Raw genomic sequence first — 14641 nt, forward strand, 5'->3', positions numbered from 1 at the left:
AAAATAAAGAAGAACCTGGATTGCAGAGGGAAAAAAAAAAAAAAAAAAAAAAGGCAAACCACTTCCCAAATCTTGGTTTTCCAAACCCATCAAAATATCTTATCATTATTGCATCCTATTAACATGTTCTTTGAAGACTCAATTTCACTCCAGCCATGTAATACACTATAATAAAGACTAAATTTTGAAACTGTAATGCAATCTTACAGCTGGGTGGCTTGGAAGTTCTGCAGAGAAGAAGATATTACCTTTCAAAATGGAAGTCAGCCTCAGAAGAAAGAATGCAAACCACTCTAATTCCCAGGTCAGCTTTGCTTCACTGTTCCTTTGTTTGATGAGGGAGACACAGGGATACATAGAGAACAGTTAGGAGTTCACAAATTGTATATCTGAGGGTACAAAAGGCTGAATTACTTGTGTATTCTGCCCTGCTTTAGACCAGCTCTCTGTGACATCCTTCCCCCAGCTCCAATGCACTCTTCTGGTTTCCCAGCATTAATGTAGCTGTCGGTTTGAATTTCCATCTTGAATTATGTCTGTTGACATAATTTCATAGTGCTGACTTCAATTGTTTAGGATTACTGTTTTGAACTACATAAGGAAATCAATTCTTTTCTCTCTGGTTAGGAAATTCCATTTAAGTGCATTTTAAACCATGTAGTAAGCCATAAGGCAAAGTAATTATCTATAACATAATCTGATTTAAACACCCCCATCCTCAATTACTGGCCTATTAGAATAAAAACTATCTTATGCATTATAAATTTATTATTACATATTTAATAAAATTAGGTGGGGATTTCCTTAAATTTAAGACAGAAATGCATGTTTTTACAAATGTGTAGTTTGCTGTTTGAATAACACATGACAACAAATTGCTTAGCTCCATTCCTTTATTTCAATAAAGCCATTATTCATACAAAATATTATATATAAAAAATTCTTTTGGGAAAAACATCCCTTTATTTTTAATGTTAAAAAAAATAATTGAAAGGGTAATTGCAATTTTTGTATTTTAAGTAAAGGAACAAAATACTACCTGTTTCCAATGGAGCAGAACAACGGCAGGACCCAACAGAATAGAAGATCAAACAAAAAGCAAAACCCAAACGAGACCAAATTTAGTACAAAGAAAGAGAACACACAAAAAAAAAAAAAAAAAAAAAAAAGGAAGGCATCATATGACAACACGTATTTTTAAAGACTGCTGGGTCAAATCATTAAGAAAAATATTTATATAAGTCATTAACACTCCTAATGAGAGTGTCAGCTGAATGTGAGTGAGGCTGCTAAGCAGAAATCACTAGAAGTCCAGGTGCTTCTTGCCGATGGCCATGGCGCCACATCCTGAGCTCAGCAGTTTGGCGGATCCTGCCAGATCCTGTTTGCTCGCGCGGCTCACTGTGTCTGACAAGTCTGGAGGCAAATGCAGCCGCTGTGGCAGGAGGGTTTCAGGAGGGGAGAGAGAGGGAGGAAAGAGAGAAAAACATGGAGAGAAAAAAAGAGATGAATTCGTTTTGCATGGCGCACTTGGAAATGCTGTCTTTTCCCTGACTGATCCACGCTTGCTCCCACAAATAAAGCACTTCCCCGATGCTCTTCTAGAGAGAAAAAGACTTATCTACCATAATATTCCTCTCATGTTCCAAATACTTACATTTTGAAAACCTCAACACAACAGGAACGATAGAAAGAATTTGTATTTGACATATTAAAGGCACAACGTTTTAAATTTCATTGCTGCTTTCTTGACTGTGCGTCACAGTTTCTGTAAAGATCAGGTTTGTGTTTTCAATATATTGGATTCTGCAAATTGGAACAGATTTTTTTCCTTATGAAAATTTCCTAAACAAAATACAAATTTGCTCAAGGTATTTAAATACATCTATAAGCATTTTCCCTTTAAAAACCAGTGTTTCATCTGCATGTCAACCTCTACACCAGATTATTTGATTTCTATAGCAGATTATTTGATTTCTATGCAGTGTAAGTAGAGTTTTATTTTAAATACACACACACGGTGACAAGAGTCTGAAAATAAATTATATGATGGTCAGAAGATGCAGAGGGCTCACCCTGGTTGCACTTTATTCTGCTACATGTTTCCTCCTCATATTCTACTGATAGTGGCTAATAAAACCCAGCAGTGACAGTAGCTGCATTTGTAGAAGGCAATCATACATGTTAATCAAAGCCTGCCCTCCCCAGTGAGTTGTAGGAACATTAAATCCAGTTTACAGAAGGGGAAACAGAGACAGAGGTCATATGGCTGCCCACAAGCACATGGTCCTAGCACAATAAACCTTATTTTTCAACTGTGACAAAAATATTTCCACCCTCCCTCTGAGGGAGATGTAAAAAAGACATGACATTACCATTTAGCTTTTGTAAAGTGAGGTGAAAATAATGTAAAACTGAGGCTTTACTCGCTTAATGACTGGCTTGCTTTTGGACCCAAGCTGGGTCAGATGAGACTGTTGGGCATCTTCTGCACAGTGCAATAATTTATGAAACTGGTACCATGGAAGGAGCATATTTCTTGAAAGATTTAGTAGGCAAAGGCTAAACTGGGTGGTTCCTTTAAAATGCACACACTTCTGAAGGGAAAAGGAGAACAGCAGTGGCTGCAAAACTGAATTAGGAGGCTCTGTGGATTATCCTTATTCTCAGCTTTGCCCCATTTTTGCTTTTATCACACCTAAACACAGCTTCCCTTTCTTCAACACTTCTGTAACATAAGAATTAGATTAAGAAGCATAGGAAATCTTTGCATTTTCTGTGAGCTGACTGCAGAATTCCTTGCTGGCTCTAACTTGAGAGATGCCCCCAAGGGCTTCCCACCACTGGCCACTCCTGGCTGTGGGCAGCACTGGGAGAAGAACTGTGCTGTTATTTTCTCCAAGGGAAGGAAATGCAGAAAGTAATGCATGAGGAGCAGGAAAGGCTGTGTGCAGGGTGAGGAGCCATAGCCCAGTGCTGGAATAGGAGAGAGGTGTGTATTTACTGACAGCATTTTGCCTGTGAAGCACAACCCACACACCTGTAAACACCACACAGAGCAACTGCAGCTCTGAATTTTAGCTGCCTTAAACCAGTGCTGTGGCAGAGATTCCTTCACCCACAGCTCTCCCCTTACTTCAAGGCAGGTTAAATCTGGCTGTGGCTGATGATGCCTCAGTTCTGCCTCAACACATCACACACAGGGCACGAGCCTTTCTCCTCTGGCTGCTGAGCAAAAGGTGTGCTGGGCAAAGCCAAGGCACCACTTGGATGGAGGGGATGGAAGCACAAAAAAAAGCAGAGAAGGAGAAGCTGGGAAGTACAGGGGAGCACTTGGCAGATCTCTCAGTCACATTTTCTTTCTAAAAAACTGCACAGTACTTTGCTATGGGCAGGGGGGTGTGGGAGCTGGAGAGATAAGTGAAGGAATCCAACCTTCTCCCAGTCCCTGCTGGCATCTCTGTGATCGGGAGCAAACAGAACCAAGACCCAGCAAACTCATCTCACTCAGGGACTAAATATCCCTGACTAAATATCACAGACAGGGAACCACTGCAAGCCCTGCCACACTGCCCTGGACTTCAAAGTGGGATCAGAAAACAAAAAAAAACTTTCATGTCAATGCTGTGTTCATTTGTTATATTTATTTTAAAAATAAATCATATCAAATTTATTTTAAAAATAAATAATATCTTTATCTTTAAAATAAAGATATTATTTTAGAATATATACTCAAATATTTTAAATATAAATAAAGATATAATTTTAGAATATATACTACTATAATAGTCTATATATATATATACACCATTATTATAATATATATAATGGATATAATTATGTACATAATATCTACAATAAATGCAATTATATATAATTTTATATATATATTTACTTTTAGAATATATACCACTATAATAGTATATCTATATATGTAGTACATATATAGCTATACTTTTAGAATATATACTACTATAATAGTGTATATATGTACCATTATTATAATATTTATAATGGATATAATTATATATACAATAGATACAATATATGTAATTATTATATATGTATAATTATTAAATTTTATATATATTAGAATATATACTACTATAATAGTGTATATATGTATCATTATTATAATATATATAATGGATATAATTATATATATAATATAGGATATAATTATATATATAATATATACACAATATATGTAATTGTTATATATATTTTTATATATATAAATTATATACATAAAATTATATATATATGTATATATACACACTTTTAGAATATATACTACTATAATAGTGTATATATAAAAAAATATATATTTTTATATATATATATTTATATACTTTAAAAATATATACTTCTATAATTCTGTCTATTTACATACCGCCCTGGACCTTAAAGTGTGGTCAGAAAACAAAAAAACCAATCTTTTATGTCAATGCTGTGTTAGTTTGCTAATATTCATTCTAAAATAAATAAAGTATTTTAGAATATATGCTACTATATTTTAAATAAAAAGAAATGTAAATAAATAAATATATACTTTTAGAATATATACCACTATAATAGTATATATTATATAGTAGTATATACATACATACATACATACATACATACATACATATATATATATATGCACACACACACACACACACACACACACACACACACATATATATATATATACACACACAACTATAATCCTGTCTATTTCAGAAAATAGAAGAATGTCTACAAATTTACAAAGATTTAGACAGGAAAAGTAAGAAATTCAAGATCCTTGGATTGGGTGTTGGAAGTGAGTTAGGCTTTCACAGATGTATTTGTTGTGATACAGAATTTCATTATACAGCCCTTATTCTCTCCTTCCCCATCTTCTTCAGTGAAGAGGGTGCACAGTGCTCATTGAGGGCTGGCTATTCCTTTCCTGACTGGCTAGCCAGGATTTTATTTTCTTGTCACTGTTTACTCTGAGCTCTTCTGACACATTTATTGTACACTATTCCAGCCTTGTTCTGCAGACAGAATGGCTTTTCAATAGCACATGTCAGTATGTAGCACTTGAATGCTTCACAAATACCAATTGTGTTATTTTTCCTAATATTCTTGGGAGAGAAGGCAGCAAAGTTACCTCCATTTTGGAGGCAGGGAATTGAGGTGCATAAAACACAGAGCAAAAGCTATCTGTTAATTTCAGAAACAGAATCTCTGGCAGTTAGGACTTGCTTTTCCAGAATGTTTAGCATTTTACAGAATTCCACATGTTCAAATGCTAACTTCATTTGAAGCTGGGTGCTTAGAATTTCTTCAAGAATCCCCAAGACAGGCACTCAGAAAGCAAGAGATTCAAAATAAAAGTATTGAAACAAAAATGCTGTGTTGAAGCAACAAGACCACACAGCAGTTCAGTGGTATTGGCAGAGACACACACCATACCTTCCATGTTTTAATTATGACACCATTCCTCCTGCAATCCTTCCCTCTACAATCCATCCCTCTACAATCCCAACTTTCAAACATTATTAAAGAATTGCTGGTTCTCCAGGAAGCACATTTCACTGCCTATACCACATTAATCCTATTCTGAACAACAAACCACACCAGAGTCCTTTGAAAACAGCTGAATATTGTCGAATATGACAAGATTGTCATTAAGATCAGAGTCACTGGACACACACATGTTCCCTGTGAACAAAGCCTGCACAGCTTATTTCAAAATACCATTTCTTATGTTTTCTGCGTGGAGAAGTTTTCTGTGTGGAGAAGTTTTCTGTGTGTGCCCAAACACAGAGCTGAAAATATTCCTAATATATTAACACCATTTCAAAAGATTAAAAGATTCTAAATGTTAAGCCACAAGTAAAGAGGAAATTCATTGCATGGCACTATACAGACATCTACAGGTTAAGCAACTGGCCCTTATTTTTGGTACCAAGAGGGACATTTTGGTCACTTGAGCTAAGGCAGTAAGTGATGGTGTGAGCAGGCTGATCCTTCTGGAATACCAGCACCCCATTTTCACAGATATTTGCTGACCACAGAGGAACAATCCAATTTAAAGCCCCAGTTAAACACAAAATGTTTTCTGCTGGGAAGACTTCTCTGCTATTTCTGAGGCTCCGAGCCCCATCCCTTTAAGCTCTCTTTCTCTGATCAGCTTGGTAAGAATCAGGATGATTTTGCTCACATTGGTAATCCCAATCCTTGCCCAGGCTGTCCATCCCACAACTGCTTTGCATGCCAAAAATGTCCCTCCTCTGGTTATCTGCAGTCTCCAGTCTCAGCTTTCTGCGCCGAAGCTCTTCATTCCTGTCCCTGACATTCCTGCATTTCTCCTGCCTCTGTTTCCAGCCCCTGGGTTCAAACTCAGCTCCAGGCTCCCCTTCCTTGTGTTCACAAATACCAACTGTGTTATTTTCCTAATATATTTTTGGGAGAGAAGGCAGCAAAGTCACCTCCATTTCAGAGGCATGGCATTGAAGCACATAAAAAACATGGCAAAAGGTATCTCCCAATTTCAGAAACAATCTGAGGCCATTAGAACTTGCTTTTCCAGAATGTTTAACCAACCTCTGGTTTGTTCTCCTCCTCATCCATTCTGGATGTGCCCTTCCCATTCCTGCTTCCTGCCCCTCTCCCCAGGCCAAAATGTGGGCACAGCTCCCCTGCTCCTAAAAGCAGGCAAGCACCTGCAGAAGAGTCAATTTTTATGCACTGAATGTGCCAAACAGGTGGGTTTTCACAGGGCAGCAAAACCCCATCCATGGTGTAAATGCTGGACATAAAATTAGTTTAAATAATTTAACAGTTTACTAAAATATTCCAGAACCACAAAACTTTCTGTAGCAAAGAGCAAGCTGGGAGGGCAACAGTATTTTAAGGCAAAATGGTCATAATGTGGCCAAAGTAAATGTGCAAGTGCAAATAGGATCCTGTAATCACCCTCCTTGGGATAACTTCTGAGAAAGGAAGGAAAAGGAAAGTGAAATACTAGGGTATTTATCAATTTATCAAAGGAAAGTTCATCAGTACAACACTAGGGTATTTATCAGTTTATCAAAGGAAAGGAAAGTTTATCAATTAAATACTAGGGTATTTATCATTCTATCAAAGGAAAGGAAAATTTATCAATGAAATACTAGATTATTTATCAGTTTATTAAAGGAAAGTTATCAGTGAAATACTAGGGTATCTGTCAGTTTATCAATGGAAAGTTTATCAGTGAAATACTTGGGTATTTATCAGTTTATCAAATGAAAGTTTATCAATGAAATACTAGGGTATTTATCAGTTTATCAAAGGAAAGGAAAGTTTATCAGTGAAATACTCAGGAAGGCTGGAGTAAACTTCCTTTGTGCAAAGTTAATTGTGTATCTGCACTGTTACAGTGTGTTCAATCACATGATCACACAATATTTTCACCCACAGAGGCTGTCAGCAAGGTTTAAACTCGGGATCCTCAGAATCAGACTCCTAATTTTCATTCAGTGGCTGCAGAAAAAGGAGAAGATGGAGCAGGGCACAGCTGGGGAAGGGGCTTGGTGGGAGTTGTGGTGCTGTTCTGGGCACTCAGGAAGGCTTTGCAGGCTAGGAACAATTACACTGAAGCCAGCTAAGCACACAGCTTCAGGGCATGCATTACCTAAGGAAAACAGTTTAGACAAAACTTATGACATACTTTGTGTCTGCTCCTCCCTCTGCCTGAAGAAAACTTCTAATTACTTTATTTGTTCTCAACAGGGGGAAAAAAAAAAGGCAGAAGTGGAAGATGAGATGATGGCAAAGGAAAGCTCAGAAGGGGAACAGTGAGTCCAGTCCCAGCACAGAGGACCAAATACTCACTGATGGTTTTCTGGGATGCAAAGATCCACATCATGGCTATTCCAGGAACTTCCAGTGGGCTGCTATGTTTGGTTTATTTATTAATTAAATATTATTTATTATTCGATATTTATTTCAAAATGATAATTTAAATATAAATTTATTAAATAAATATTATTTATTAAATAATATTTATGTGATTAATTTCAGTCATTACTATTATTAATGTAATTTTATTTTAAATATTATTTATTAAATGATATTTATCATAAAAAAAATTCCAACAATACAAAAATACGAGCAAGTGGTTTTGCCAGTGTATCTTACTTTATCAAGGGGATTGTTTTAGGGAGGGCTACAAAAATCACAATATTCTGTAAAATGCTTTAAGCAACAATCTTTTAGCAACAATGTGATAAGCAGATATATGTGTATTGGCACAAATCTAAACTCCAAGTAATTCTGTATATTACTCCAAAAATCATTATTATATTTTCATACCTATATTAAGTGTAATACTGTAACAAAAAAAAAAAAACCCAAAATTGCAAAATCACTGAATCTCATTAAAAATGAGGTGATAGTTTGTCCTTAATTTGATTCATATTGAAGTAATTTCACTGAAGTCAACCTTGTGGCTTGGTTCAGAGTAACACAAAGCTTTAACAGCTGGGCCCAAACTTCCCAAAAATCTTTACAATTCATTTAGTTGGATCTTTGACCAAAAAAAAAAAAAAAAAAAAAAAAGAAAAAAGAAAAAAAGCAGCTTATTAGTCTAGTGTGGCTGCAGCCCTGCCTTGGGGCAGGGAGATGGGTTAATGACCTCTCCAGATCCCTTCTACTTCCATTTGCTACAACTCCATGAAGACTGAAGTCACCAAAGCTGAAGGGATTTGGTTCAGGGGGAAGAGGGGGGTGGGGAGAAGAATTTTAGGAATGCTGGGAAAATGAAAGATGCAGACTCTTAGTTGGGGAGCTTTGCATCCTACTTCTCTTTGAAGCAGAACTCTCCCCATCCCATAAAGCCCCCACAGGAGAGATGTTTTGCATGATGTTTTTCCCCTTTGTGTTTATTTATTATCACCTAACTTTTAATTAGCAGTAGTAATTTCTACTTTGGGCTTAATGCAAACACAAAGATGTGCAGGTACAAGACTAAATTTCTTCTAGAGAGAAAGGTTTTTCTCACTTAGAGAGAAAGGTTTTTCTCTCTTAGAGAGAAAGGTTTTTCTCTAAATTTCTTCTAGAGAGAAAGGTTTTTCTCAGATATTTGATATGGAGGTTACTACAAGTTTTGGCTTCTTCTCTCACAAGCTCACAAGTTGAGGGGCACCAGATATCTGTATTCTGATGAAATTAATCCTCTTTTCTAGGACATGGAGTGACATATCACTTACATTGACATAACTTTGTAATTACTTACATACCAAAACATTGTAATGAAAATATACAACAATTTCATTACTGCCACACAGTAATAACTGCTGAGTTAATAGAAGTTCACTTCTCAATGACTAAACAATAAGCACTTGGCCACTGAAGACATCAACAGCTCTCTCAGCAAGGAACAGAAAAGTCATTCCAACTGGCCTAGGCCTGTGTCAAGCAGAAATCATATGGCTGCTGTCAAATTTGGCTCACAAATAATGATGGGGTCTCACAATCAACAACATTTATTTTGTGGAGAGAATGGAGCCAAACTAATCTCTCATAGGGGCACTTCAGTCTTACACAAACTCTTAAACCATCCTGTCACCAACATGTTTTATGAAAAATCCTTTCCTTAGGATTGTTTTCCTCCTGAGGAGATGAGAGGCCTCAGGAACAAAATGCAAACAATGATTATCTGCTGCTGTGGAATGCAACAGGTGGGTCTGGGATTGGTCTCATCTGGTTGTTTCTAATTAATGGCCAATCACAGTCCAGCTGTCCAGACTGTCTTGGTCAGAGACAAACTTTTGTTATTCATTCCTTTTCAATTCTTAGCCAGCCTTCTGATGAAATCCTTTCTTCTATTCTTTTAGTATCGTTTTTAACATAATATATATAATAAAATAATAAATCAGCCTTCTGAAACATGGAGTCAACTTTCTCATCTCTTCCCTCATCCTGGGACCCCTGCGAACACCGTCACACCATCCACTATGAATCTTTTAGGCTCATGTTACAATGGGCTCAGTATTTTAACAAATTCAGGAGATAAACCAGTTGGTAACTATTTTTCTGTATAATGGACATGAACTCAGCTTCTTCCTGTTCTGCTATATTCACTGACACTACATCACCATTTTTAGATCGCAGGAATTTTCTAAACTACATTTTCTAAAATTGCATTTCTACATGTTCCAAACTGGCCTTAAAGATAAAAAGACTTGACTTTTAGAAAGAGCATTCTAAATTTTTTCTACATTTTAGATAACTGTGTTTGGCTTATAAGAAACAACCATATCAACCCATGTTAAAACTCATGTTAAAATAACATCTACCATATGCAAGTCTTATTTCTTTTGTTTTTAAAGCTGCAGCACAACCCAAGCCATCTATTGCTAACACCAGGTGCTGTGAGAAGACTTCTAGTAAGAATAACTTAGAAATAAACTTCTACCTGTAAAAGCCTGTCTGCTAAAGGATAGATGTACTACTGAGAACATTTGAGCACAATTCTAAAACTCCCATTTCCCCCCACTTAGAAAATGTAAAATAAAACCAGGGCGATTCTGACTTTCACTTCATTTACAGAACAGTGATGTTTTATTGTGGATTTCCAATAGATTGCTTGAACAGCATTACTAAGGACACATGCCAAAATTAAAAGCCATTAATAAACCTACTTCCTTTAATGACAGATTTTGCAAAAATCCATTTAACATTTCAGAACACTGATCCATTTTTCAGTGTATCTGCTTTACAGAAGGGATATGATAATATCCAGGAGAATTCAATTCAAGCTCTGCTGATTTGTTTGGATGTGCCACATGGTCCTGTTTCTGTTTTTTGACCAGAAATCTGGATTCCTGAGTCTGAGTTTAAAGCTTGGTTTTATAACACTGGCTGTAGTTCAGAGATATTTGCTTGCACCAATACAATACAATTCTGTACACGTTTGTGTAAAAATGCATCCCTGGGGTATTTTGGGGGGCTGAAGATGTTCCAGTTCCAGACTGGGTAGAGATGGGTGGGTTTATGGATGTGCAGCTCCAGTCATTATTTTCAGTGTCAGGAAAGGAAAGTATAACTGTACAAACAAACTCATTCCAAAGAAAAATTCCAACACGTGGATTTGTTACATGTGAAGAGACTCAAGTGGAAGATAAAAATACAGGTCCTTTATGCTCTAGCTGCAGTCTCTGGATCATGAAGAAGCTTATAAAAAGGGCTGGATCCATCAGGAATGGTTATAGGCTGCCCAAGGACTGCATGGGTTCAACTGCTTGTCTGATTCAAAATTCAGAGAAACCTGTGGTAATCTCACAAGAATACTGGACTAAATACTCACACAGCACACTTTAGTGATATTGATACAGCTCTTATCAGGCACAAATGGAAAGAATGTCTCTGTTTTGAAGAGTTTATGGTCTGAATGCACAAAACAGGTAAAAAGGAAAACAGCAAAATATCAAGGCAGAAGGAAAAATGTAATGATACATAAATACTGTATTAATGCTTTATTAAAGGATTTTTTTCCCTTAAAAACTAACTCAAAAAGTAATGTTCAGAAAGGTGAGTGAAAGAGCACAGCCAAGGGGAAAGAAATAAAGTGACAAAGGGCTGAAGAAAAGATGGAGTGAAGAAAGGCAAAGATGGAGGCCAGGAGTTAATATCATCTAGTTATAAAATCTAGGCATGAGACTGAGGATATATTGTTGAGATTGGAATATATTTCTAAATCCTGAAAGGAAATACTGCTCTAAATTCCAGCAGTAGTTCATGAGTCTGATGCTACCATCTGTGTCCAAAGCAAGGGCATTTCTGCTGTGGATGGGTTCTTTTTGCTGAATATCTCCTCCCTGGGCTTACGTAAGAGCAGTGATGCAGGGCTGGGTAATTCCAGGGCTCTCAGGACAGCCCGGGTGGATGCTGATGTTCATGTCACATCCTCTTCCCTGATGGATTCATTCAACCTAATTGCAGCTGTCTACAAGTCAGCCACTCAGCCTAACCCACATTATAAACCAGGCTGGGATGGATCCTCCCTGCAAGTGCTTGTCCATAGCTGCTGATTATTCAGGAAACCTGAGTGACTCCCTCAAACCAAATTCTTACCTCCCAGTCTAAAAGGTCAAGGGGAGGAATTCAGTCCCACAACTCTGGGAAGCTTCTCACTGAATCAGGGCCTGCAGTGTGTCTGCTCCCTCTCTGAATGGCATTGCAGCCTGCCACGGAGCACAGATTTCCTATCACACCACAGATGGTTCACTGGAAGCCTTCCAGAGCTGCTGGTGATGCCCACGATGCTCTACAACAACTTGAGGCTCTCTTCTGGGAAGCCTGAGGAGTGTTTGAGGCACTGTGTGTACAAACAAAAGCTGTGGATGTGGGGAGGAGGGAGAAACAGCATTCAGAGCAGAGGCATCTGTTCCAGGATTACAGTGTTACTGCCACCCTCGAAAATTTCAGCTAAATTGAAAACCTCAGCAAAGATTTCAGTTTGCATCCAAAACTATGTGGTGAAGTTCACTGCAATTTGCCAGGCTTCTGTCTCAGCTCCTGTCACGTTTCAGAAAACTCATTAGCACCCTTGTGCACCTGCACCAAAAAACTGATCAGATATATTCTGCCTCTTGATAAAATCACCCAGTTCACAGAAACACTTCACAGAAAGGTTCTGCTCCAAGACAGCTAACCCACACTGGCAAGTCTCCATTGCAAGTGCATTTTAATGATGGTTTACCAACTAGAAAAGCAAATGTTAGCTGGGGAGGGCTGGGGGGGTTATTGTTTTATAGCAGGAACAGCCCTGTGCTGTGTATTTACTTTTGAAAGTCAGCTGGAATGAGAAGTTTTCCCTTGCTAGGCAGCCCAGCAGGGCTGGGAAGCATTTCTGGGCATTCAGACCTGGAGCACAGGCTGCCCACAGGGAGGATTCCCTGCCCCTGTTCCTCAGCCCTGCTCCCTCCTCCAGACACGAGGGCTTGCTCCTCAGCTTGGTGCAGAAACATATTGCACCACCAGAACACAACAATTATCACATTTGTAAAGCTTCAGGGATGGGAACAATTTAATGGCTTTTTGAAGCAGGCTAATTTTCTGGAGCTTCTTATCTTTTTTTTTTTTTTTCCATTATTTTGCTTTTCATGCATGGACAAGCTCTTCTTTGCTACAGGTATTTTTCTGGGTCTGCTTTGCAGGATTATTACGTGTGGAGGAACACAAATTATTCAATCACTTTAAAACAGCGAGAGAGAAGTGAAAAAGGGCCATGGAAGTGCAAACTACTGCTACTAACCTCTGTTTTAAAAGCAAGGATCATTTAGAAAGATAAATGTATTGCTGGTTTACAAAACTCTGCACATTTACAAACAGATGACCAGTTTATTTTCGCAGGTTTTCACGAGCTAGAAACTTCAGCTCTGTAGTGGCAAATGCCAAGGGGAGATACTTCATGCTATGGCAAAAAGCAGGCCAGAAGAGGAAAAAAAAAAAGGTATTTCTGCTATCCTGAAACTGCCACTGAATTATGTGCAGTTCCTGTAACTCCCAGGTAAGGATGCAGACATTACATAATTCATATTCTAATATCTCTGCAGCACTAATCCCCCGTGACTCAGAGCTACACTCTAAAACTCCAGGTAACAAAGCCTTTTGTCATGTTACTTCCAAATAATCTTTGGACTTCAGAAACCCCTGAAGTGTAATTTCATCTCTGTAATATTGGCTCAACCCGTTTTTGCTACAAAAACTCGTGTTTTTATTCAGTGGTTGATATTACTTATTAAAAGGAAAGAAAAGTTGCACTGGTGAGCAAGCAGACATTCTGCCCACCCTTTGGGAAACTCATGCTTTTAAGGAACTTTAAACACAGAATGAGAAGGGGAAAGGTTAAAAGACAGGTCACACTAATTTCTTTTTAAACAACTCTGTTTCAGACAGTAGGTCTCAGTGTGAATGAAAACAAATATATTAAATATGAATGACAGAAACTGGTATCACGTTAAATGCAAGACTTCTGTGACTAATTTTGATTAAAATAAACATTGCTATTTATCAGAAAGTTAGGGGGAGGGTTGAACATTTGAGCAGATCCCTACATCAAAAATGTGTTTTGTAAAGAAACTATATGTCAAATTACAGCTATTTGCTTTCAGCTTTCAGTTATTTTGTTTTGTACTTTTCATGTGTCAGTATTTTTTTCATTTCACTCCTCTATTCTGTACTACAAGTAAGTCTCTTTAGAGCAATAAGATCTTTAAAATCCCTTTAGTGTTTAGAAATGTCAACAATTCAGTAGATTATACTTGATGAATAGGCCAGATAGAAAAAAACCTGCCTCTAGTTTTTATCTCAAGTGAAGTAAGGTGCTTTGAAGAGCACTTGATTTGAGATTCAGAAGCCTGCCACTATTCAGCCAGACACTCTTGAGAGCTGTTAAGTCCTGACCCATAGCATGAAAACAGGTTGCAGGGAGGGAAGAAACACCAGTAAGAAATATATTTTTGTACTCCCTGCGTAATTATTTCTCCAAAATACCATTTAAACCTTTCTTCCTATAAAGAAGTAAAAACCTAAGAGACAAGGCAACCTTATCAGACCATCTTATTTGAGTATTTTGAATGCAGCTGGAACTTGCCAGGGGGAACAGCTACAGCACTGG

The 14641-nt window shown here is 37.5% G+C and overlaps 1 protein-coding gene across 1 annotated transcript in view; it reads right to left on the reverse strand.

Moving 5' to 3' along the window:
* Positions 1–879: 879 nt before the first annotated feature.
* The window catches only part of ELP4 (elongator acetyltransferase complex subunit 4), a 140795-nt gene continuing 127033 nt past the window's right edge, over positions 880–14641 (reverse strand). The window contains exon 10 of the mRNA XM_059848361.1: positions 880–1435. Coding sequence (XP_059704344.1) covers positions 1304–1435 — 132 coding nt within the window. The 3' untranslated portion in view covers positions 880–1303. The remainder of the gene's footprint in view (positions 1436–14641) is intronic.

The sequence above is a fragment of the Haemorhous mexicanus genome, chromosome 6 (assembly GCF_027477595.1).
Source record: "Haemorhous mexicanus isolate bHaeMex1 chromosome 6, bHaeMex1.pri, whole genome shotgun sequence".
NCBI lineage: Eukaryota > Metazoa > Chordata > Aves > Passeriformes > Fringillidae > Haemorhous > Haemorhous mexicanus.